Source organism: Nelumbo lutea, chromosome 2, assembly GCF_056320005.1.
Source record: "Nelumbo lutea isolate HS-2025 chromosome 2, American lotus-T2T, whole genome shotgun sequence".
In the NCBI taxonomy this organism is placed as follows: Eukaryota; Viridiplantae; Streptophyta; class Magnoliopsida; order Proteales; family Nelumbonaceae; genus Nelumbo; species Nelumbo lutea.
Genome location: NC_142685.1, coordinates 43,807,750 through 43,834,860, shown reverse-complemented (window position 1 = coordinate 43,834,860; position 27,111 = coordinate 43,807,750). Strand labels below are relative to the sequence as shown.

The 27,111-nt window shown below is 37.7% G+C and overlaps 3 protein-coding genes across 4 annotated transcripts; 1 reads left to right on the top strand and 2 right to left on the bottom strand.

Annotated features, from left to right (window-relative positions):
• Window positions 1–2,900: 2,900 nt before the first annotated feature.
• Window positions 2,901–5,569, bottom strand: HCF152 (Tetratricopeptide repeat (TPR)-like superfamily protein). Its single transcript, XM_088967686.1, has one exon. The coding sequence runs from the start codon at window positions 5,287–5,289 to the stop codon at window positions 3,106–3,108; it is 2,184 nt and encodes a 727-aa protein (XP_088823812.1). The 5' UTR covers window positions 5,290–5,569; the 3' UTR covers window positions 2,901–3,105.
• A 4,862-nt stretch (window positions 5,570–10,431) lies between these two features.
• Window positions 10,432–17,882, top strand: LOC148870240 (uncharacterized). Of its 2 annotated transcripts, XM_088968212.1 has the most exons (12): window positions 10,432–10,637; window positions 11,027–11,230; window positions 11,363–11,631; window positions 11,760–11,842; window positions 11,979–12,133; window positions 12,275–12,390; window positions 12,535–12,930; window positions 13,072–14,540; window positions 14,645–14,756; window positions 14,845–14,933; window positions 15,729–15,809; window positions 17,552–17,882. In XM_088968212.1, the coding sequence occupies exons 1-12, from the start codon at window positions 10,436–10,438 to the stop codon at window positions 17,577–17,579; spliced, it is 3,204 nt and encodes a 1,067-aa protein (XP_088824338.1). In that variant the 5' UTR covers window positions 10,432–10,435; the 3' UTR covers window positions 17,580–17,882. The 2 variants fall into 2 exon arrangements, with proteins under 2 accessions (XP_088824338.1, XP_088824339.1); XM_088968213.1 differs by lacking the exon at window positions 14,845–14,933.
• A 1,423-nt stretch (window positions 17,883–19,305) lies between these two features.
• Window positions 19,306–26,883, bottom strand: LOC148870239 (nuclear transcription factor Y subunit B-1-like). Its single transcript, XM_088969186.1, has 7 exons — window positions 26,451–26,883; window positions 26,039–26,266; window positions 25,829–25,958; window positions 25,693–25,698; window positions 25,501–25,575; window positions 25,345–25,395; window positions 19,306–19,628 (listed from the first exon to the last, which is right to left on the bottom strand). Exons 2-7 carry the CDS (start codon window positions 26,251–26,253, stop codon window positions 19,584–19,586), a joined length of 522 nt encoding a protein of 173 aa, XP_088825312.1. The 5' UTR covers window positions 26,254–26,266; window positions 26,451–26,883; the 3' UTR covers window positions 19,306–19,583.
• Window positions 26,884–27,111: the final 228 nt, after the last annotated feature.

Here is a 27,111-nt window from a genome sequence, read left to right as displayed (position 1 = left end):
TTTATCATGAAGAGATTAAAATTCCTCGTATGTATGTAATAAGGCTCAAAGCATAACAGCTATAATGGAATGGACTGAAACACAAGGCCTCCTTTTGTTCATAGGTAAGTCGAGAGAAAATCAAATTTCCATTGTTCTTTTATTGATAAACGTATGGCCCACAAAATTCAAATTTTCCTTACCTAGGGAACACTTACCCCTCTCATGGATGGGCGTGTTACAAAAATATCTATTAAGGTTATGGGTGTTATACCTTCAATACCCACCAAACATAACTGGATTAAGAAAAAATTAAAGTACTTTGGAGAACTAGGGTGGTGCTTTGGGTCCTCCAGTTGTAGGTCTAGGCAAGTGAATAAGGATGTGACGTAAGCTGTTAGAACAACACTGAAGTAGTAAACTCACAATATTAAGAAGGCATGACCAGATTTGGTGCAACTGCGCGATCTAATGGTTTTCACTTAGATTGTGTTTGGTTTGAAAGAAAAGGTAGGGAAATCTGTACAAGGTTTGCATCAGTTTTATCTATCATTTTCTTTTAAACCAAACAAAGCCTTAAGGTGCCAAAAGATTACCACAATGCCAAATAAGGGGAGGGTCTTTGATTTCACATATTTGGTGAACGAAATAGAAGATAATTCAGGGCCTGTTTGGTTTGAAATTAGAATAAGAATGAATAAGATTTTATTCCCAAAGGAAAAATAGGGAATGGCCATTCTCTTAAATGGGGTAGTGTCATTCCAGCAAAAGTGGAAATGGAATTCCCACTCCATCCAACCAAACAATTGAAACTGGAATAGCCTATTCCGATTCAGATTCCAGACCCCTACTCTTGCAAATCAAACTGGGTCTTAGTTGGGAATAAAAGAAAGAGCATAAACACATGCCAAACTTTGTAGATAGTTGGGCTGTTTTGGATTAAGTTGTAATTGAAGGGACGATTTATGCCAAACATATGTCACAAACACTTGTGCGCTCTAGCAAGAAAGTCATGCATTCAATCTGCATTTTGGATCTTTTTTTTTTTTTCACTACTTCAACGTATAAACCCTTTGAGGATTGAATACATTCAGAGTGAATAACAGGAAAGAAGGGAGAAGAAAATTTTGAAAAAGGGCTGCCTGTATAGCGTCGGGACCTGCTGGTCAGCTTCTAATCAAGAGAACAAACGCATAGACAAACACCAACCAGAAGAGAGCCTAGCCTTATCATAATGGATTCCACTCCACCCACAATACCATGCACGATGCACCCTTCCGATTTCACTCTAAAGTAGACAGATCGAGACTCGAGAGAACAGCTGCGTCTGAATCGCTATCATCATTCATTTACAAACTTCCAAACAGGATCTGATCTAACTACCTACCTATTGAAACTTGATATCGCTGAAGGACAGAGTTCTCTGTTTGTAAGTGCTCCGAGTCCGGACGCATGTCACGAGAATCCTGAATCGGGACCCCCCAGATCTAGAGGGACTTATGTATCAAGTTTTTGATTCCAAAATCCAAATTACTCGTACTTCGGCTACTCAAGCCACATGCCCACGGTCGGATGATTTTATTCTTGTTTGGGATATTTATGGGATTCTCACCACTCACCATCTTTCTCTTTCAATCAAATCACATGTAGCTTGCCACATGTCGCATGTATGGTGTTAACACTCCCAAGCAGTGCTCTAACATCGACCCAGAAAGCTTGCCAGGTGGCATACCCGCCATTACTCCAGTAAAACATTCAAAACCCAGGATCAAATTTTCTTATTTTTCACTCTATCGCGTAGTTTCATATATATTTGCAGGATGTGGTTGAAATCGTTTAGGAATCTCTGTATGATACTTATGTGGATGGAGCATGGTATAGTAGACTTTGGCCGGAGTGGGAATGTGAGTGAACGGAAAGAAGCAAAACGATTTCCCAATAACCTCTACGAGCAAATAAGCAATCAGAGTTGCATCAAAAGTCAGAACTACAGAAGGGTTGCTTTTCTGTAAGCAGCCTCGCTGCCTTATTGTTTATTCCAGATCCCTTTTTCCCTCGAAAGGAAATGAAATGATATGTGATATTGTGTACCGGGAATATACAGTTTTGCAGATAGGATTGATCCAAGAGTTGCAGAAATTGATACGTTTGTTGAAAACTTGAACAGGGAGGTTGGTTATCTACTTGAAGAAAGGCCAAGGAGAATATCAGGTGCTGTACAGATTTTTGTATAAGATGTGGAAGAAAACCCGTAGTCCATCAAATGTCTAAAACCAATATCTTGCACTTGTTGCTTCAATTGTAATCCAAATCATCTGCCTTACATTACTCATAGACGAGTATCTTGGTTAGTTTTGTAGATAACCTTGAAAACAATGACATTACTTTCAAACAAAACTTACTTGTGTATTGTCTGACTCAAATCCAATCTCATATTTCAGATTAACTAGGCTCATTCCATTTCCTAATATCATCGGCACTCACAAAAATATCCTTACTACTTTTTGGGCTCATGCAACCTTATTCCAGTGAGTTCCAATTAAAAAGAAGGGAAAAACCTGTTCGAGTGGGTAGGGTACCCCATAAAATCTCAGACATGAATCTTACTCTTGGAGTCAATTATCAAGGTAAGGTGCTAAAGTTCTGCAGAATAGAGACAGGGTCGCTTTTTTTCCAGATATGATCATCTTTTTCCTCTGCCAGGTTGGATGAAAGCAAGCCCTATCATTTCTTGTATCATAAAGCGATGGCATAAGTACCAAACCCATACTCAACCAAGTTCTTGAGATAGTTGTGGTGCTTGTGTTTCTTATTCTATTCCTTTTGGGGTTCCCTTTTCTGGTGGGATTTGCAGGTTTTCACATGGATCCTAGCTTAAGGAAACCCATTTGTACATAATAATATTACAGTTGAAATCCAAGTTTCAGTCACAGAAATAGTTCTTTGTAAATATAAGTTCTTTCAACTGTGCAATTGAGATATATATAAGATCAAATCGAAGTAACAGATTTGGATTTACATTTCTATCTTTCATGTGCCCTGCACTATTGTATTCATGAATTAAATTACAGGCATAACATCGTACTCCAGTTCCCTAATTACAAAGCACCAGAATATCTCTTACAGTTAAAAAGAATCCGTGGAATAATCATCCCCGTCATCCGGTTCAAGCCGCCATTCACTACCATAATAAGAATTCGGGAGTCCCAACCAAAACTTGAAAGCCTCTGCAGCCCTCTTCCTCTCCATCCTTCGGTCCTGCCTAGCCTTTGAGGCATGCTTGCTCGTGAACATCCTTGAATGCATCTCCACATAGATCTTTGTGAATTTAGTCTTATTTGGTGGTATCCCATTTTCTTCCATACAAGCCACAATCTCCAAAGCCTTCTTGAAGAAAGCAGCCCTCACACATATATCAGCCAGAGTATCAAGTAGCCCTTCGTCAGGCTTCAATGGTGGAGCAGAAGAAGAAGAGTCTTCTACCTTCTGTCCACATCTCTCCTTTACCTCATTCCAAAGCAAAAGAGCCTCTCCTGGCTTTCTAGCCAATGCAATCCCATTTGCAAGGCTGCCATAAGTAGCGACATCGGGGTAAAAACCATTTTCTTTCATATTTTGAATGATCTTCTTCGCTTCTTCAACCAATCCCAGTCTAGAGTACCCTTCAACCAACATATTCCACGCAACAAGATCTACTTTCACTCTCGGATCTTTGAGCATCTCATCAAACACCTTATGAGCTAGCTTCGGTTGACCTGTCAATGCGAAGGCTTTCATCAGAGTTGTGTAACTGACTTTGGATGGAGCAATTCCCCGTGCTCGCATCTCGTTGAAGTAGGCAAGGGCACCTGCACTGTCATCAATAAGTATGCATCCATCAATTAAGATGTTGTAAGAAACAACATCAGGCTCAATATTTGTATCATCAGTCATCTCTCGAACCAGCTCCTTGGCCTTTTCTAACTGGAGCTGTTGGCAATATCCCTTGAGGAGGATGTTGTAAGTGATACGGTTTGCAGGCACCCCAACTCGAGCCATCTCAGCAAGTACCTGTCGTGCTCGATCCATCGAACCCGCTTTGACAAGGGTAGAGACAACAGTGGTGTATGTGACATGGTCAGGATGGCTGGTGTTGTCCCTTTGATGCCGCATCGCCTCAAGCATTTGCACCACGTCACTGACACGGCCTTCTTTCATGTACCCCTTCATCAAGGTAGTGTAGATTCTAGAGTCCGGAGCATACTCTTTAGGCAACAAAGGTGGGTCGTGGTCACTTGATATCTTTGATCTAGGAAGCAATTTCACAAACACTTCATCTGCGTTCTCTGAGTTCTCCCAATTCGAATCCTTGAGGATTCTACAAAGATCCCTCCTACCTTCTCTCATGGCCTGAACCATTTTCTCTGCGGTCTCCAAATCGCCAAAACCAACATAGGCTGCAAGAAGTGAATTAAAAGTGGTCATGCAGGGATCAATCCCTTCATCAAGAATCCGATCCAAAACAAAGACAAGTAAGTCTTTGCGATCAGCTCTAGCACAGAGCTTGATCATAATATTGTAGGTGAGCACATCGGGCTTGACATCGAATTCAGGCATTTCGTCGAACAACTGCAAAAATTTCCCAGTGTTGCCGAGATTGGCACAGGCATTAAGCACGGCATTGTAGGCAGCCGTATCGGGCCGGGCATCAGCGGCTATGGCAGGGTCGGCAACACGCCGGACACGCCGGATTACGGAATTAAATAGTCGTAAAGCCTCGGTAGGACCATCATCACCGGACGCGGCGAGACGACTAACGACGGCGCTCCATGCCTTAACATGGGGAAGATAACCAGAGCGAAGCATAGACTTAATAATGGAGGTAGCGTAAAGGGTGTGGCCAGCCTTGACGGCAGACACGGCAAGGAGACCGAGGGAATTGGCATCGAGACGGTGCAGCTGGCGCTCGTCGCGGAGGCGTTGGATGATGGTTTGGGCCCTGGTGAAGCCTTCTTTGGTGTTCTGGTAGGACAATTGGCAGACCAGCCGACTGAGGCAGGTTGAGCCGGGGAGACGGGTGGACTGAGAATAGGTAAGCCATGCTTCCTCTGTCTTTCGCTGACGAAGAAGAGATAGGAGTGGCTGGTCCTCGTGGGATGTGGCGGAGAGCTTGGGCTCGGCGTGTTTGGTGCTGTAGATGTAGGCTGTAAGCGGGTGGGTATTATGTTTGGAATTGGCGGAGCTGAAAGGCGTCGGAGGGCTTGGTTGAGCAACCCGTTGAAACGTGAGAGGGTGATTTACTGGAAATGGGTTCGTTGTTATTGTAGTCATGTTTGCTCCATTTAGCAGCTGCAGAAGAAGAGAAGGCGGTATACCTTACTTTGAGCCAAACAGAGTTGAGAGTTTGAGAGATCTTTCTATATTATTTTAATTTATTGGCTCTGGTGGACCTGGATTGTACTACGTTGAGTATGCTCTGTCCTCTTGTTTGGCAACCCTTTTGCGTGTAGGATGTTTTGATTTTTTTTTTTGTTTTTTTTTTTTGAATGGCATACGCTTTTTAGTTTACAAACCTTTACATGGATAAGGAGAATTATCCTATGCTGCTGGTTCCATCATTGCTTATGGTGCATGTACATCTCATGTTTCGGAAATTAAGACCACCTGTCTTATGTTTTCAATTACGCGGTTGAACCATTCAACCCGTCACCTGGCATCAATTCTGGCCATGGGTTTATCATATGGTCAGCAAATAAGTCGGTTCGTCTCGGGTAAGGTCCGGTCCAAATTTTGGGAATCGACCCCTATACAAGCCGGTTCTAAGGTCTGGAGGTTTACCCATCTGACTCCAATATTGGATATACTAGTGAGGCATTTTGTGAAGTGACAGATCAAAATGATAACCCCAGTAATCACAATCTATATCTTTAAGAATTTCTCTTCAATTGAATTTTTTGGATTGGCATCTAATGGGTAATTACAACCTCTATCTTTAAGAATCTCTTAAATTAATTTTTTTTTAATTGCCATCCTTTTATTTCATTGGTCGCTACAAGTATGGGTTAGTATTTCGTGATTGGTTGTGTTAGTGGCAATGAGATTTGTTCCTTTTTCTTGGCTACGAGATTTGGCTTTTGGTGTAATTTGAACTTGGTGTATGCGTTTGAATGATGAATTATGTATTATTTATATTGATTGTGGATTATATTTTATTTGCATTGAGATATGGAGTTTGTCTTAGCTGTTTTATTTCTCCCAAACTTTTATTGAGGTATTTATGCTTGCAAAATTGATATTTGTTGGCAGGGATGTAAATGAATCGAATTTGAATTTGAATCGAATTAAATCAGTCAATATATGAATTCGAATCTGATATTCAACGAATATTGAAAATTAATATTTAGATTCAAATTTGATTAAATATTTGAATATTTGATTCGATTTGATTTAAATTTGACTAATTAATTATTTAAATAATTAATAATTATATAAAATAAATATTTTATTTATATAAAGTATATAAATATATAAATTATTTATATAATTTAGTTATTTTATATATAAATTATATAAAACATTTAAATATTTTATATATTATATTTAAGAATTAAATAATCGATCGAATTTAGATATTTATCGAATCGAATCAGGTCATATCTAGATTCGAATCCAATTAACTATTCAATATGAATAGAATATCTGAATTTGACCAATTATATTTGAATGATCCGAATCCAACTCGATTATATCAAACCTTGAATTCGAAATTAGATTTTCGAATACCATTGGTATCCCTATTTGTTAGATGCATCTTGTCGTTTTTGGCATTTCATGATTTTTGTGTCACCTGTAGATGTTTCATGAGTTATTAGTTTCTTTTCTTTTCCATGGGGCTAGACAGTGGGGGTAGCCCATCCCCCTCTCTTAACCCCACCCCCCACCCCCTACCATAATTTTTTTATAAAGGGGCCAAAACCTAAAGTGGATTGAGGAGATGGGGGAATAAATATGGATGGGGTAAGGGGAATACACATGAAAGAGTGAAATTTGAGCAGGATTTGTGATTTGATCCCAGATCTTTACTTGATGAGTTAGAAAACCTACCAATTAAGCCACCATCAATTGGTATGAGCTATTACTTTCTTGGTGTCCATGATTATTTATTAATAGCTAGTTTAATTTGTTGTTAGTGTTTTATTTTTCCTCTCTCTTGCTATTTTATATTACCTGGTTTTGTAATCTATGCATTGTTGAATGAATTCTTCCTTTATGGTTCAGAAAAAAAAAAGGTTTGCATTTAACTAAATTGTGGAATGTATATGAATCTGGGTTATGTTTTATTTTGTTTGAATTGAATGACTGTATGGATTTAAAATGTGGAATGGTTATGATAGATTGTAATCCAAAAAGGGGGAAATTAGCATATTATTATTCTTTTTAAAAGGAATAGGTTCCACAAATAGATACTACAATCAACCTTAGAACAAATCTTGATTACATAGACTATAGTTTGGAAAAACCATAGTCAACACCTATAGGATAGGTTTCATGTTTTGTCATAGTCAAACCAAACTGACCCATGCTCACCCCTACACATGAGAACGCAAATGTGAATGGAGATCTCTCACAAAGTATGTTTTTGGTTACGTGGGCATTTATAGATGGGGTGTTTCTCAATTAATTGTTGTATTGAAGAATGCCACTCTAAACGTTTATTGTTTTTTGTTGTTTGGTTGGGCATTTCAAGTAACACCCTATAAAGTTATATTCCACCTCAGCTTACAATGCACCAATCTACATTGCATTTCAATAAACACTGGGCCACTGGGAGAAACAAGAACTTGAAGTTTCCCCATTGGCTCATGCATACAAATGCAAGTGTTTATGTTTTTAATGTTTATTTAATAAACATCCAAACCAAACACTGGTTTCATGCACAATAAATGCCAATGCTTAAGTGGCGCTGATGTGATACATTTTTCAAATAAACACCCATAGAACTAAACATAACCAAACTGAATAAGAAATCAGATTGACGCCCTACAACACTTCCCACCCATGTATTGGGAACATCTACCCATGATAAGTACCGGAGGTGTTCCCAATGCACTGTTAGATGTGCATGTGGGGCTAGGGGCGTAAATGGATCAAATCTGAATCAGACAAAGTAATATCTGATTCGAATCTGATGGATATTGAAAATTAATATTTGAATATTCGGTTCGATTTATATTCGACCAATTAATTATTTTAAATAATTAATAAATACATAAAATAAATATTTTATTTATATAAAATATATATATTATATATATAATTTAATTATTATATATAAATTATATAAAATATTTAAATATTTTATACATTATATATAAAAGTTAAATAATCAACCGAATTCGGATATTTATTAAAGCGAATCACATCATATCCAAATTTGAATTCAATTAAATATTGAATTTGATTCGATTATATCAAATCACGAATTCAAAGTAAAATTTTCCAATAACGTTGACATCCCTATGTGGGGCGCCCTCTATCCGGTGCCGCCAACGTGATCTCAGTGAATAAGAATGTAGTAAGGTTGATCAACTCTGCCCAGGCCCACATTGCCCAGCGTGGCTCAGACCAAAATTTTCTGGCCGCAGAACTTTTTCTTTCAAGCTCAATCCTAACCCTGCATCAAGCCCAGCCCATGATGTGGGCCGAACCTGGGCCCTAAAATTGAAGCCCCCAACGGCCAAACCCAGAAGTTTAATATAAATAATACAATATACATGCATGATATTTGGAATATAAACTCAGATTCAAATTTTAAAATTCAAACAAAAATTATGTAGGTAAGTCTCGATGTCCAATCTGGGCCCGAGCTTCAACATGATTTATCAGGCACAGGCTGCAGATTGGATCGGGCCTAGGCAACCTACAATGCTCTTACTACCCTGTAAAAACCTGAGGTTGCCCATGATCATCCCAACAGTGTAAGAGTGAATGTAAGAAATACGACCATTTTCCACCGTCCGATGCACACAACCTGATGCAAATCGGAAGTGTTTGGTCAGTCATCCCAACTTGATGTGTGGCTGTGGGTAGTTGTAGGTTGTAGCCTATAGGTAGGAGATCCTAACGTGTATTTGATATCATGTTTGACTTTAACATTCAAAAGTTAAATAGATCTAGCTTGGGATGGGGACGGTGCATGTTGCATTGGATTATAACGCCCCACACTAATCATAAAATATACCGGACTCATAACCTCTCAATATGGATCCCTAATATTTTATGATTCTCATGGACATGAAATCAGAAAGGGTTCATTTGATTCACAGCTGGAATCGGAATTAAAATTAAAATTAGAATCGGAATAATCTATTCTTTCGCCATTTTGTTTCAAATGAGAATTATAATAGATTTCTATTTTGAATGGAGGGGAATTGACTATTTCCTCAAATGAGATAATATCATTCCATCCATAATAGGAATGGGATTCAATTCTGTTGAATCAAATAGTTTAATTCTTTTAAAAAAAAGTTACGCTTAGACCTGAAAAAAAGAGAAAATTCCCGATAATCACCATGTAAGCTTAGTACTTTGGTTCTCAAACTTTAAATGCGATAATTCAATACCCAAGCTTTCAAAACATGTCAATCCAGTACCTGTTGTTAATTAGTTTGTTGATCGGCCGTTAAGTGGCATTTGAAAATGCATAAATGCCCTTTGAGTGTCATCTAATTCTCCTTATCAACCATACAAACTTTGATAAAAAACAAAGTACCAAATCCTTACCTCTTTTAACAACTGATTGATGGATTGGTTAATGACTACTACTAGATTGGTAATGTAGGGGTGGATTTGAGTTGAGCCGGGCTGAATAGTTAGCTATTCAAGTTCGGTTCAAGCTCGATTTGAGCTAAAACCTTGAGCTTGGGCTCGACTCAAGTCAAAAGCTTGTAAAATCAAGCTCGACTTGAGAAAAATGTTTTATAAAAATCATATATATATGTGTATATAATATTTTTATTATATATTATTTTATATTATTATTATTATGTAGTTATTCAAGCCGGTTCGTAGGCCTCACAAGCCAAGTTTTATTAGGCTCGAACTCGACTCAATTAATAAATGAGCTTGTAAATTGGGCTCGAACCAAGCCGAGTTTAAATAGCTCGTAAAGAGCTCAATTCATGGCTACCCCTATTAGTATGCTTTAAAAGTTTGAGTACTGAATTATTGTATTTTAAAGTTTAGGGACGAAAGTGGATCGAAAATTTTCCAAAAAAACAAAAAACTCTCCTCAAAATAAGGATTTTATATTTTATATTTTTATCCGACAATAAGCACGAGGCCCACGTAGTAGGGCTAAATATGCCATCAGATTTACGGTCACGTGCACTTTCACGAAGTCACGTTCATTTTCCCGCTCTGGCGCTCTCTAATGTTTTCAAAATAAACCCTCCACTTCAGATCTGAGACACTTGAGATGCAGAGAGGGAGAAAAATGGAAGTCGGTCTCTCGCTCATAGAAATCGGCGGCGAGGACGATTCCCTCCTACAACCTTCCGTCAACGACAAAAATGACGACAAGCATTGTTCCGATGTCGGAATCGTTGATTTCTCTTGTTCTCCTCTTATACCCTTTGGATCTAAGCGTTCTGCAAATCATTATCGAATTCCTTCAACTGGTAAGGGTTTTTGATTCTCCATTCTCTTCTCTTCCCACATTAACAACTCCATGCTCTATATCTGTTCTTCGTGTGGTTCCAATTTATGCTTGGAAGAATTCCTATGTAGTTACAGCGTTCTGACTTCGGAAGAGGTTTTCGAGGTAAACGGGGATAGAGAGAGCTTTTGTGTTTGTTCTTCCCACACTAACCACTTCATCATTGATTTGTGTTTATCCTTGGTTCCAATTTATGCTTGGAATAATTTGTGTTTGTTCTCCCCACACTAACCACTCCATCCTTGATCAGTTGATTCTGATTTACGATTGGAAGAATTTTGTGTTTGTTCTTCCCAAACTAACCACTGCATCCTTGATTTGTGTTCTGTACTTGTATTATATAAAATGCAGGAGTTTTGGAGGTCAATGAGGATAGAGAAGAACCTTGCCGTTCATCATCCGAAGACATCGGAAACAAAGAGAATCTTCATGGGAACAGTTCAGGTGCGCCGAACTTTACTGAGGAGCCACAGCAAATGAAGAGAAGAAAAAAGGGCGGGATGTACAACTTGCGGAAGAGCTTGGCTTGGAATGCAGCTTTTTTCACTGAAGAAGGTGCCGTGATATACCTTTGTTGGGCTACTTCCATTTGTTCCTTTTCACATCTAACATATAAAGCGGATTAAAAATAAAAAACAACCGCAATTTCCTTCTCGAGTAAATGTATTTACTGTTTTTCTATGTCAGGCGTTCTGGATCCCGTCGAATTGTCAATGCTAAGTGGGTCTTACTGTAAAAATAGTTTGGAGCCCTTGTCTAGTGTTCCTGAAGAAACAAGAACATCACTATCGGATTGTTCCGACTTAGGTGGTGATGCATCGGATTTGCAGGATCTTGAAGAGAATTTATTTAAAAAATCGCCTTCAAAGCATCCACAAGATTATCAAAAGCTCAGTGGTGGTTTGTTGCCCAAGTCCAAAACTTCAGAAAAAGAACATTCATTCCCATTACCTTCGGTTAGCGTCTATTGAACTTGAGTATATTCTACCTTTTCTTTACTAAATCAATAGGTATTCCAGGTATCCTGCAAATTGAATGTACTCTCATTGATTGACCATCAATTGTTATTACATATCCTCTCCAGGCATCACGAAAGACCAAGATACCCAAAGGTGTTAACGGAAGTGTGTCCCGCGTTGGAGGTTGTCCACGGCCTTCCGTTTCATCATATCCTTATCATTTGCTTTTCTACCATGTTATTTGTGAAATTTGATTTCTGGTTTAGGTGATTCTTTCCGATTTTGCCTTGTTTCTCATTATCAATTGTTCTTGAAATTGAATGGAGATCTTAACTCGATTCTACTAAAAAAAGGCTTCCTAACAGAAATACAACAACAAAAGAATCAAAACTGCCTAAGTTTCATAATCCAAAGCCAGATAGTGCTGCAGTCTCAACATCTTCTAAGAATGCTAATCTGTGTATTAAGCGCTCGAAGTGTAATCAGAATGGGACACCAGGTTTCTTTCTGCACTTTACTGTCCTTGAAGGGGCCCAATAAGAAATGCTTACTTGTTTTCTGGATGTAATTTAGGAACTTACCACTTCACTCAAACGAAACATATTTGTTTATTTTAATTATTATTTCTTATTTTCCTTAGCGGTCAATGCTGAAAGGAATGCTGGATCAAAAAGTTCCTCAAATCATATAAAAAACGCCTCCACTTCTGCATCCTCTTCTTTGAAATCTTCTGTGCAATGTTCTGGGAAAAATTCGGTAAGAAATTGGATATTTATTTGAAATCTTCAGTAGGAAAGCTTATATTTGAACTATGCAGTTCTACTTAATCATTATCAATTCAGATGTTTTTAATGACTTGTGGAGTTCTTTATATGACAATGCTATTTTCCTTTAAAATAGATCAATTCACTTTCAAAGGCACATTTACCAACCAATCCACTGCCTCCACCAGTTAGCAAGGGTAGTCCCACTAGCATAAAGGTGACTGCAGAGCCAGCCCTTCCAGCTGCTGGCATGCACACACCAAGTGGCGATGCTGATCCTAGCAAACCTTCAGTATCACTGCCTCCACCGGTTAGCAAAGGTAGTTCCACTAGCATAAAAGTGACTGCAGAGCCAGCCCTTCGAGCTGCTGACTTGCACACACCAAGTGGCGATGCTGATTCTAGCAAACCTTCACCATCACTTCAACAAAATGCCCTATGTATCAGTGGCAGTATTCAACATGCAAAACTCCAACCAGCAAAACCTTCAGGTTTGCGGATGCCTTCACCATCACTGGGATTCTTTGGTCAGGTATCATGCCAAGTTTATCAAATTTTTGTTAGATGCAGTGCAAGTGGGACATAGTTACTCAGAATTTGTTTTGATTCTGTTGAAAATGAAACTTTAATAGCTTTACTGTCGTGTTCTTTTCTGACACACTGATTTCTACAGCCAAAAGTATCTACCTTTCATACTGTCCAGTCTCCAAGGAATGCTCAGCCTTGTGGTCTTCCAGACTTTAATATTACTAATCTGAGGAAATTCAGTAATTCAGAACATACCAGTGGACTCCACCCTCTTCAGGAACCTTGGAGACAGCCTAAACTGGGCATTTATTGTGCATTGACCGACACAACGGAAGCCCTGAGCGGAACTTTTTGTTCCTCGATTTCATCTAGAATGATTGCTAGCACACATCCAAATGCGGAATCAAAGTTTGAACTAACGAATTCACGGAAAATGAAAGCAGAAGTTCCATCCAATTATAGCTTTCAATACCAAATAAATAGACTGCAACCGCAGTCATGTAGAGTTATTGACAATGTTGATGAACACTCTAGGAAACAGGCTTGTCTACCAAGGTCCAAGCCTGATGAAGTTGTCCATACCCCTTGCAAGGACAATCAAAGATTGCAGAAGGATAATAAAACATTCATGCATCCTGGATCTCTGGGTCAGTCTTTAAAAGATAATGATCTTGAAAACACCATTGCCATCAGCCCAAAAAGCAACAATTCCAGTGGAAGTGTCTTAGAAACTTCACATATTCCTCGTATGAGCTCTGTAATTGTAGTGGAAAAAGGTGATACTGCCATAGACAATATGGTCGAGGAACTAGCTGAAGACACAGAGTTGGGGTCCAAAGATTTCACCCAATTGATTCCAGATCCAGATTTTGCCTCTGAGACAAAATTGGGAGATGCCATGGAAAATTGCAAGTCAGGTGCTTCAATGGTGCATAGTGATAACTTACTAATGGGTCATGACGTCTATGAAGAGTCTACTGAACGTGTAGAGATGATACATCCGGGCCCTGATGAAGCAACTGGAGTTTTTAATTATAATAAACAGGGATCACAGATGAGTGGTAGCAATTTGCTTGAAGAAAGCAGCTATTTCAATGAAAACCAGGAAGATAATGAGTGTGGACATGTTACTGCTGTTAATCTGCAAATTATAGATGCCAGTGGAAACGAGTTTCAGGGTCTGAATGTTCCATCTCAACTAAGTTATCCATTGCAACTAGATGAAGGTACAGCTGGGTCAGATAAGCTGATCAAGAACACAAATGAGGTGGATACAGGGTCAGATAGTAACTTAATAGTTCAAAATCATGATTTCTTTCATGAGTTACAGTTCAGACATGCCACTGATGGTTGCAATCTGGATACTCCTCTGGTGCATGGAAATTGTTTGACTGAAAATACACAGTTCACATGTTCCACCAGCGATGCTCAGTCTATGGATGTTGTAGCTGAAGTCTCTTCAGTTCAGACCATGTCAAACAGGGATAGCCCTCTTGGCAGAGTAGAGAATGGGATAGAGAGTAGATGCCAACATAAGACTTCAGATGATAAACCCTGTTGCGAGATAGAGAATAGCATGTTAACCTCGAAAGTTAAGGATGCAATGATGCCACCGTAAGTATTTTAAGTTCCAGCATGGTCTTAACCTTTTGAAATTTAAAAAGAATACATATACGTGAATAGAAAATAAAAAACCACCTGATTGTCTTTCTTGGCAGCAATAAAAATCCTATGGAGGAACTAAAGGAGGACTCTCTCACACTGAAGTATCAGATGAATGCTGTTCCATTCTCGGATGAATGGTTAGCAGCTATTGAGGCTGCAGGAGAGGTAACTTGTTATTTCTTCTATGAATAGAGCGTCAAATTCTAAGGCCTGCTTTTCTCGATCAATAGCAGTGTATATTTACTGTGTGAAGGTGAAAGTTTGTCAATACAACTCCCTATTCATCAGAAAAAAGCAGTCTAGGGCAAGACTATGTTACCTGGATGTGGCAAGGACAGCTGGGTACGGTATCAATTTTATTAAAAAATAAAATTTCTGACACGATATGGTACCCTTATACAGGTATTTATTATAGATTGATGATCTGTTGAGTACTTGTCCAAAATATCCCAAAAAGATGTTCTTGCTGATTGTGTAACACTATTTACTTAACTGGGATCTTTATTCATGGTCTTGTATGCACTGGATAAGGAGGGCTTTTGGAAGGTTATGGTCCAATCTGGATACTCCCAACAAGCCTATTCGTTCATCCATGATTTTTTTTGTCTCCATAAAATTTCTGACACGATATGGTACCCTTATACAGGTATTTATTATAGATTGATGATCTGTTGAGTACTTGTCCAAAATATCCAAAAAGGATGTTCTTGCTGATTGTGTAACACTATTTACTTAACTGGGATCTTTATTCATGGTCTTGTATGCACTGGATAAGGAGGGCTTTTGGAAGGTTATGGTCCAATCTGGTTACTCCCAACAAGCCTATTCGTTCATCCATGATTTTTTTTGTCTCCAGTTAAGGGCTCTTTGCAAATTCATGCAAAATGTGAAGTAACAATTGTTTACTAACAATTTGCAAATAACCATAAGAAAAAAAATCCCAACCATTTGTACAGTTCAAGCTGCTATTTCAGCATATTGCAAGTATAATTTATATTGCGCCAATCATAGTTTTGAAAATTCTTTATGCATTTTAAGGAAAAAGTGGAATCTTGTGGGTAAATTAATTGCTTTAGTTAGTTATTGTTGCTATGCTCAATGAAGTTCCTGACATGACATGCATAAATATCTTGGCAGGATATCCTTACTAGGAAAGGAGGTGCAGTTCAAAACTCCCCACCAGAAAAACCTCTTCTGGAACCGAATCCATGGTCCCCGGTATATCCCTTTTTCTTTTCCTTTGTCACTATTTACAGTTTAATGTGAAAGACACTATTGTATTGACACATAGCAGCCTTTAACTATTATACTCTTTGAGATTATAACAATAAAGCAGGCATTATTATACTAATTTATTTTTTGTGGTTTTATATACTATTTTTATTTGTTAATGTTAGGGCAAGGGGTAGATTGAAGCAAACTATTTGCAAGCCATTTGAGCTTGGGTCGCGACCCAAGCTCAGTTTGGTTCGCAGTCCTAGTCGAGGCATATATATTTTTATATTTTTTAAATTTTAATATGTATAATAAGAAATAAAATAAAACAATAAAAAAATAACGTTTAAATGTTAATTAAGCAAGTTATTGTTAGTTTGATGAGAGGAGGCAATTGTGATGTATTTTTTAGTGGTATTTAAATGTAAAACAGGTAGGACAAGCATTGTGTTCGAGTTTGGATTTGTGCTGAACTAGGCTTGGCTCACTAGTCACTATCAAGCTCAATTTCTAGTTCGAATCTAGTTCAAGCCTAATGCTTTTCTGTAGAGCTGAGCTTGAATAGTCTATATTCAGCTTGGTTTGGCTTGTGTCTACTTAGTTAGGGTTCATTGGCACATGTTGTTCAATGCTGTCTTCAACCCTTGAAGACTTCAAAACCTAAACTAATAACTAAAGAATTTAAAGTTTTTTTCCAAGGTTCTAAATATCGTGCAATAATGATAGTGTTTTTTTAACTTTTTTTTTTTATGTATTTTTTTTTTCAAAATCGGTTCAAGGGGGTCCCTTTAAAGCTCTTCCACTCCTTGAACCAGTTAGAACTGTATTAGAAAACTCCCCAAACAATACGTATTAACCAATACGAGATGATACATGTTGATACTTTGAACCTTGGTTTTTTCCCATCAACATCATCATCATCTTCTTCCTTTTCCACCACCTGTTATCTTATTTTTTAATGTATCTTTTTTCTTTTGCTTTTTTCTTCTTATGAATATATTGATGTTTTATGTTTTAATATAAAATTTGTACTCTTTATAAAGATTATTGATCACTACTAGTGAAAGGCTAGGATACCCCTCCCAAAGCTAGCTCTGTTCCCAGTCTAGCCTGCCAAGATACCAAATACCTGGTGACCTGCATTTGGTAATGGCCTTTTATGATTGATAGTTTCTGGTGAAAGATGATTGTTGGTTGCTGGAACCTAGGGAGTTATCGTGAGATGCTGGATTATTTTAGAATGAACCCATCGCCTTGTTATCTGGCAATGTGACAAGGCTCTCGCCTATGAATTGATTTTATATTGGAACATGCACCCCAAAAAAATCAATAATAAATCAAGTGTAATTATTGTCATATGATAATAACTTCACTTTTGGTGGAGACTTGCCCGCTTTGGAATTAAGCTGGTCCAAGCACTATGGTAAGTAATTCAAAGAGGCTGATGAGTGGACAACCTTTCAAATGACCAACAGGCGATTTAGGCTCTTTGGATTTTTCGGTGCCTTCAGTGGCACTGGGCACTTGTTATGGGCGAAAGGCCCTGAGTTAGGAATTTGGCTTTTACACATGAATGGTTATTTTTTTTTAGGGACTTGTTAGTGCAACAATTTGACCAATACACGAATGATAGAGTTTTTTTCTTTCTTTTATTATTATTATTTTTTTTGGGGGGGGGGGGGGAAGGTATTACATGACCACCTATTATACCTTTGTTGCTAATGCTCAATTTCTGGTTTTGTCAGGTTAAGCGAAAGAGCAATCAAGAGATAGGGCCGTTCGACTGTACAAAGTACACCAATCAGTAACACTTGAAAAATTTTCCAATAATTTTTTATTCTTTGCTCACAATTAGAAGTGATTTACGTAATATGTAAATCTAAATCTGGCCTCTAATCATTCCCCCCGCCCCCGATTCAGTACGTAATTCTTGCATCTTCTTTCCTTCCTTCAACGACTGGTTGAATTTTGTACTCAGATCTCTCTCATATTGATTATGTACTTAGAAATAAATGGTGCCCATCGATAGGGGCATTTCATATAATGATTACCAAGTAAATGGATACTTCTTATTTTAAATGATTCAGGTATAACATACAAACGCTGTCAAATTTAAAGATAGGATTGGATAAGATATTGGTATTTGACATCATTAATAAATTAAATTATAAATGGCGAGATTATGAGAATGTCGCTTTACTATAATAATTTTGAAATTACTGATGTTAATCACATATAAACATAAAATATATCAACCTAGATTTTGGACAAAACGGCATTGGTAAATGGTGAACTACATCAGCTATGAAATACTTGTATTTGGAAACTTCTGGTAGCTCCAGTAATACATTGCGTTAGTCGTTAGCCTTAGGATGTAAATGTGCATCCATTTACGCCAGTCAGTTCCTTATTTGTTTTTTTACCAATAGAGTATTATTTGCAAATTTTCCTATTATCGATTGTCTCCATCCACATGAACCTCTAAAACAGCTACTAGTAGACTAGGAGGGATGTAATTTTAGATTTATGAAGTGTCAGAAGTTTTTTCTGATTTTCACTGTAAAACTATAACATTTAGAAAGTCCAAAAATCACAATTTATTTACTCATACCCGCCGGTAAATTAACATCAATTCCAAATGTGCACCTACCCCAAATATAAAACTATCTGCATATTTTAAAGAATGTTCTCATTTCTTGAATGAATGAAAGGTGACGCAGTATCCTGACATAAATTGGTGAAGTTGACATGCAATATAATGGAGTTACCGTATAGCCTTCATTGTACCCAAATCATAATCCCGATATCCGTAGTCTAGCAATAGATCGTTCATAAATCAAAATCAGCCATTGGGAACCCACTGCCCGAAACGCTAAAAATGAAAGCCAGATGTAACGAATATACACTTTCCGCTGGTTAGTTCAATAGTATTTTACATTTTTACCTTTGTAACTACAAGATGTTTAACACCATAGCCACGACAGGGGCGAAGCTTCAGATCAACTGTTTTTTAATGAAAACCAGTGACAGTTTCAGGGGCCCACATTTTTTCTCAGAATTGTCTGGTCGGAAGTCTCACGGATGGTTCAAAGTATCGATACGCCCGTGTATCGGCAGGGGCATATCGAAAAAAAAAAATCAACCGCTTTTTAAAAAAAGAAAAAAAACTTGATATTTGGAAATGTTTTTTAAGCATTTTTTCATTGAAATTAATGAATCCCAAAACACCTATGTATCGAAACCAAAAGATAAGATACAATATACCCAATATGAAACATATCGTATGGTTACTTTGAACCTCTCATGACCTTACCTTACAACGGAAATTTCACCTTTTGGCCACACTAAAATGGAAAGGAGAAAGGAGAGAGGTTTCACCTACCCACAACCAAGTTCAACATAGAACACAAGCACCTATGGGTAAACGACAAACAATCCTGAATATTGTAAAAATTCAAGGACAATATCTGATAGAAACACAAAATTGACAAGCAATAAGTTTTTAACAAAAGAAACAGAATAATAGCTTTTTATCCACTATAAACAACAAAGAAAATCACAAATAATTCTTCCACATGTCTCCAGGATCTTTGAAGGGTTAGTGTATTGAAAGAAAGCACTCAAATATACAGACTTCAAGAGTAAATTACTCGCTACAGGAAAAGCAACACCGCCCAAGGGGGTGCATTGATCTGACCAGAGGGATATATTAGATGTTCCTTGACATACTTCCCAAGGAGTTCGAAACAAGGGAAGTGGTCAAATAGGAGATGGCGCCTAGTCTGACCCTTGCATGGGAAGCATAAGATGTTGACCTTGAGACTGCAACATTTCAGGAGGCAACTACATCAGCATCAATATCCAAAATAAATGAACTCAAAATATTAAGCCTAAATAGGAAAAATGGGAAATTTAATATGTAGGGAATAAAAGGGGAGCCATCGACTGAACTCTACCCAAACTAGAAGAGAGTTTGCATCAGTGCCCCAACAGAACGGGCGTGCCCCACAGCACATCCCTCCCGTATACTTAGAACATCTCCAAATGACAAATACGGGTGATGTTTCCAATGATCGCTGAGATGTGCATGTAGGGTGCCGACGTGAACTCACCAGAAGAAACTAGTTTGCCCTTATTTGTAAAGACTTGTTAGTTTGGTTTGAAAGTGGTGCTACCTGAGAATTTCTAACATCAAACAATTTTATAGGTTAACAACCATGACCAAAATACATCATTCTTGGAGCTACTTGAATTTTTTATTTGGTTGCTACACTACTCGTTTTGGAATTTGTCGATTGCTGATTACTCCATCAAAAATATTGTTTATGTGATTCCACTTTAGTTGGACTCCCGCAAATAAATCTCAAAGATACATGAAATTCATTCCATCATCTCTGGTGACAATAAAGAAACCACTAACGTTAACAAGCGATCAGACTATAATTCTAAAATATGTAGATTGTAGCACTGCTTCCTACTTGCTATATCATACTGTATTCTTTCTTTCTTATTCAACTTGATAGAGCTTTTTTTTTTTTTGTGCATAATACATTACTAATCCAGATAATAGTTTCTCTTTTCCTGTCCCTAATTCTACAGTATAAACCATTGTCACCCAAGACACAAACTATCCCCCATTAGTTACATATATGATCACCAACAAATCAACCGCAATCAAACAGCCACTTTAGCCCCATGTTACCGGTATCTTTGAGCCATAAAAAGTGGTAAGCTTTTCTCGGTTAATATGATCTGGTTACTCTAGCTTTATAACCTCTCATTAAAAAAAAAAAAGCAAAACTTTTCCGATCCTTTCACATCAAGGAGCCTTTTAGGCAGAAAAATACTGTACAGATGGCGCAAAAACCACCAAATTCCAAACCATAAAAAAATGGAATCCTGCCTAGGTAAAAAAAAATCAACATCATCCATGCATTTTCCCAACCATACGGAAACTACAACCATGATACAACAAATATTATAATGAGGACCTTTTAATTTCATAGGGCTAGCCTATGCTATCGGAAAGACATCAGAAAAGCTTTTGAACGATCAACTGGTGAAAACACTTTAGATAACGTCTTTCCCGCATCATAGTTTCTCCTATTTAAAAAACACTAATACAATCATCATCATCATCATAATTATCTAAACCACGTGACCATGTCACAACTCACAACTATTAGGGCCTTCAACAAGACTCCTAACTCACCACACCACTGTGTTCACTGACATCCATCATTAAATTATGAGCACTTAAATCATTTCTCACTACTTCAACCCAAGTCCTAAGAAGGTAATACTTCTCTATTGTTTGATTTTTTCTCCAATCGCCCCTACACCAAGTATATTGCATCTGATGGGTCTACGCAGGAGTTCATAACAAGCATCAAAATATAGATATGCCCAATACCACTAAAATGGGTATTGGTGCATATCTATATGACCAATACCCTTTGTTTTTTTAATTTCTTTTTTATTTTATAAGCAATAGAGGGATGGTTAACACCCCCCCCCCCGCTAAAGTTCTGAAACCCCAAATCCCCAAATTCTTTTTTATTTTTAGTTAAAAGTTTGCATTAAAAAATTAAATGAAAATGAAAAAATAATTTCTCTAAATTGGTTAACACTTAGCTATCTATTTGAGTTGAAATGAATATAAATCTATTTAAGAACATATACACAAGTGATATTTTAAAATATTTAATGTGTATATACATTTTCAAATGTTGAAGTATAAATAATAATTTTAAAATATTACAGTCAGGGTTGGGTAAGGACAGGGCAGGGATTTAAATCCCCATTCCCATCCAGCCTGGTCGGGTATCTGAATTAATCCCAGTCCTTGACAGAAAAATCTCCATACCCAACTCGACCGCATCAGGGAGGCTGAGTATCCATTAAAGAAGAGAAAATTTTCCATTCCTAGTTTTGGGTCCACCAATATAGGGCATATTGTATTGATATTTTGTTCCTTGGTACTAGGAAAAATCACTTCAGTTAATCAACCTATGTCAAGACAAACCGTTTGCCAGATGACTGACTAGAGGGATTGAATAAGCTAAGAATTTGCAAGTATGGAGATCATACCATTACGAAAAATACAAAAATAAAGCCAAAGTTTCAAGCTTTTCTGGTGTTGCTCAAGGAAATTGACGGGTATCCAGAAATTTTCTATTGGCTACAACCACCAAGGAAACACTATAACAATGGTAAAAATATACGACATTGTTGTCAATGCAGTGGGATCCTCTCTATTCAACGCAATTACTAGATGGAAAAATTAAAGATAAAAAGATATAGTCGAAATTTCACTCTACCAGTGTAAGCTTTTCTTACACTGTTGACCCCAAGACCGGATAAAAGAAAGGTTGCATCAGATTGGCAGCCAGCACTAAAACTTTTGTCAAATTCCCAAGATCATGGATCCTCATACTCTAAATTTCAGATATTGATGCAATCTCAAATAAATTCATTTTAGAATACAATAAAGCAATAAAAAGGATGAACTTTAGCATTTAGTTTGGCCTTTGTTTTGCAATCATAAAAAACATAGGCTGGGATGCTCTCTCTCTCTCTCTATGAATGGATGTTTTCTCTCATTTTGTTTGCATGTAGATCCCCCAAATAATCTAGCAGGTTCCTTGTCCATTTTTCGCTTTTCTGAGGAGAGGAAATATATTGTGGAAATGCACCAGGGCAACAATACTATGGGTTGTACAGGAAGAAAGAAATGGAGTTAAAACAGTAGATTGGGTATAGTTACCTATTTTCTATAGATGGCATCTAGAGTTGCAATTTGAGTTGCCCACATTGAAGAATTTCAACTACATTGGGCTCAGGTTAGGGTTCAAGCCCATCGAAAGCTCAACAAATTTCAAAACCAACCTGAGCCAAAGTTGCACTCCTAATAAATGATGGTCAACACGGCAAATGAAAGGGTTAGAGCTCAAGTGCATTGGAATTAGCAATCCACTAGGGAATAATCGGTAGAATTAAATTTTGATGCATTAGAAACCCAGGACCATCAGGTCTAGGTAGAGCTTATAGAGACAAATGGAAATAATTTTTTGATCAATAGACAGATGAAAATATATTTGTAATGTACTCTTAGGTCAGCCAACTATGGAGACTCCATAAACGCAGAACTGCTAGCAGCATTCCAAGAACAAAGAGTGGGAAGTCTCTATACTGTAAAAATGTAGCAAGGGAAGGGAATTCAGAGGTAGTTATAGGGTGGCTGAAAGAGATTAGCCAGCCCAAGGATTATGACAGAACAAACACATAATGAGAGAGATAAGACAATTGGTATTGGAGTTGGACTCCACCCTTCTTTGGGTGCAAAGTGCAAACATCAACAAATAGTTTGGCAGATGCTTTGAGCAAGTTGTTCACAGTTAAGGATGCATGGCATAATGAACATACCTCATTCATTTTAAATCTAATAAAGCTTTATGGTTACCAATAAAAAAACAAAAAAAAAAAAGTTAGGCTAGATAAGAATTTAAAGCCTTTGCCGTATTGTTTAGCCAAGCAAGGGGCAAATAGGGAGAATCTGTATTGGGCTGGATTGTAATCCCTTTTAGTTCTTGATGGGTTGGAGAGGTTGCAGGTAGTACCTCTTCAAGTGTTTCTGTAACAGTATTTTATTCCATTAATAAATTCTTCATTTATCGAAAAACAAATTTAAAGCCTTTGTGATTAACAAAATAAGGAATTGAACACTAGACAGTATTATAAGGGAGTGGTAACAACCATCTATTAATCAAATCAAATTAAGCATCAATACATGTCTTTCTAAGCAACTAACAATTTTATTAAACATAAACAAAAATTAAAATAGCTACATCCAGAGTTTGAGATGCCCAGATCAAAAGAAAAGTACATTAAATTGTTCTCCCATGCCCCTAAAATAGGCTCCCTCATTCCACCCCTTGTTTGGCTAACCCATCAACCACACCACTAGCTGACCTCTACTCCCAATGCACACCAACAACCCTGCTTCTTTTTAACTCTTTTAACTTCCTTCAAAAAATTCTTATATATTCAAGGGCGCATACCCTCATGGACCTCATCCTGAACCCATCCCCCACCACACCTTGGAATCCCCCTCAACCAATTAAGCATCACTACACTCACAAATTAGATGCAATATCACACATGTCCCCCCATAAATGATTATAAAGTACCACATCTACCATTAAAACAAAACATAAAATAAATAATTAAACATACATTTTATAGCTTGTTATTGTTGCTATTTTCTTTAAATTTGTAAAGCATGCTTAAGCATTACGTATTGTCATTTAAAAGTCACCTAAAAATAGCATGCATTTTGTCCACAAACTATGTGGATGGCTTAAGCACAGAAAAATCCATGCTATAGTTAGATGACGGTTTTTTCAGTTACACTGTTAACAAATTATTTCCACATGATTAGGCCATATCGTTTTATTTCTCCCATTCGGTCCTCGTATACACAGTTGTAGTTTACAATATTTTCTTGAAAAAATAATTAATTTTAATTAAGAACATCTACTATCACAACGTTCTGTGAATAATGAAAAACAAAAAACTATAGCTGCAACTTTGGCTAAATTTTTCTAGGATTTATCACTTCATTACACACATAGCACCAAAAGAAAAGAAAAGAAAAGAAAGCAAAACACTGAGAGATCCTAGAGAAGTAAAGAGAAGGCACCTTTTGAACATTCTATGGGTGCATTGTCACAAACATATTTAAAATGTGGATATTCTCTATCAGAGAAAGGGAAAATAGTTTATATTATAGAAATATCACCAAGAGGCAGCTAAGTCACGAAAAACAGCATGTAGAAAGAATGTAATAAAAATACCAACAGATAAAACCCACAAAAAAGGGGCCACTGGAAGGGATTACGTAGATTCTAAGTGTCAGAGACTAACCCTAATAAAAATTAAATGGGCTAAGAACATGGCCATGAGACCATGAGTAGCTAACCATGTTTCCACATTAGGTTGCATTTGGCAAGTGCGCAAATGCTGAATCAAAATGGATTTTCCAGTTCAATTTTGCAGGTGTTCGGTAAGAATACATTTTTGTACTGGAAATGAAAGTAAATATGTTTTTTCTAACATTTTTCTGACATTTTTTTAGCCATATAGAAGCAAACTTTTGCACTCAAAGTTGGTCTATGTAAAATGGTAGATTCTAGTCTGAATATTTGTGTTTACACCCATATGATCAAATACACTTGGTAAGAATGCAAAATTTACCAACGCAAAATCAAACCAAGTTCCATTTTTCACAATCGTGCATATTTGCTAATTTGCATTCACACTCTTACCAAACGCAACATTAGAAAAAAAAAGTGCTCCAATGCCAAATAAAAAAATACAAAAATAACATGAATACGTCCTGCAATGTATGATTGACCAAAAAATGGTCAAATATGCAAATGCTTGTGCTCTCCTATCTACAGTGTGGAATATAGCAAAAACAAGAAGGATCAGTATATTGCATATTAAACTTATAAAAATATTGAGAGAGAAATATTACTTGAGAATTCATATAGTTCACGCCTTGCGTATAAGATCCCTGATGAGTAATCTGTAAAATTAATTCGCAGACACAAAATGAATGTGATTTTTAGCTTGTGCTTACCAAATTATTCTGTAAATGCAGCGACGCAGGGCTAAATGGAGAATCTACTACCTGGGGATTTGGAACCTGCTGAATTCCAACTCCATCTTTTTTATCTACACTCTTTGCAGATCCTTTGGTATCACCCTGCCAAAAGCCATAATTTTTCATAAAAAAAAAAAAAAGCAAAACGATTTGAAGAAGCTAATGAAGCAAACTTAATAAATGAATAGAGACTAAAGATCGGCCTAAAATAACAAATACCTCCATCTGCAACATCGTGTTCGAACCGAAGAGTCGGCCAAGGAGAAAATAAAAATTTATCAGTATAAGCTTGTCAGATTATCAATACGTATAGAAGGGGCTAAGGTTGAGAGACTCGGATGGAGACAAGACTTACCTCTCTGTACCTATTCAGGTACACCTTGAGCGGATCAATATAGTCTTCGAACCCTAACGTTGCCATTGCCCAAAGCAGATCATCACCATTAATCGTCTTTCTCTTCTCCCTCTGGCATTTATCACTTGCCCTACACCAGCAATTCGAACACTAGGTTAAAAGAAGAAAACCCTAATTGTCCAAATCAATCACAGGAAGACGATGCCGTACTCGCTAGTGATAAAACTGATGAACTCTGACACACATTCCTGCACAGTTTCCTTGGCATCCTTGGCGATCTTGCCGTTAGCTGGAAGCGCCTTCTTCATGATCCGGCTGACATTCGCGATCGGAAGGTACCTGTCCTGCTCCCGAACATTCGAGCGAGGGCTCTGGTCGCCGCTCTCGTGGCTCCCGCCGCCTGGACTCGCCGGAGCGTCGGCCATGACCGTCGAAACCCTAGGTTAACAGAGCGAGCGTTGTAGAAGGAGATCAATAGAACCGGAAACCCTAGCTCTTGAAAGTACGGAAACCCTAGTTCTGCCATGGCCATAGCGGACGAGAGAGAGAGAGAAAGAGAGAGAGGGAGAGAGGGAGAGAGAGACGTGGAGGGAGATGGAGAGGACTAAAAGGAAAAACTCACCTGAGAGGAAGGAATGAGAGATTTGTATTTGGTGCGCGTCGAAGAAGAATCGGTGGATTTTTTTTCCCCCAAAGAGGAGATCGGACGCTGGAGAAGAGAGGAGAAAGGAAACGACCGAGATGAGAGTATGAGCTCTCACTTTGCTTATCTGCACCGTCCGTTACTCGATCCTTTTTATAACCCCCTCCCCCTTCGCTGTTGCTTCCGCGCGCGCTGTCTCACTCTCTCTCTCTCTCTCATGTGCTTCTTTTCCTCTTCGGGGATGAACTCGTCTGCAACTCTCCTACACCTATTACATCTATAGAAACTATCCTCTCTCTCCGTCTAGTTAGACACGTCGGTGATTGATCTCCTTCATTAAGTCTGTGGCCCACACTATACTAATCAACCAATTGCACCTCTTATTAAATCCAGCGCAAACTCTTCCTTACTTGTATTAGCGTTGCATTATTCTCATATATATATTTTTTTGCTGACTGAAATAGAGTATTTCTTCTTCTCATGAAAAAACCCGGTCTCGCTGCACGATAATAGGCATCCGTCCGTCTAGAAAATTATCTTTAAATCAATGAAAATTTGGAAAAGAAAAAAAAAAAAAAAAGGAGGGAAGATGAAATGAATTTAACCACGAGGCGGGCGACGACTGGACGGTGATGGAACG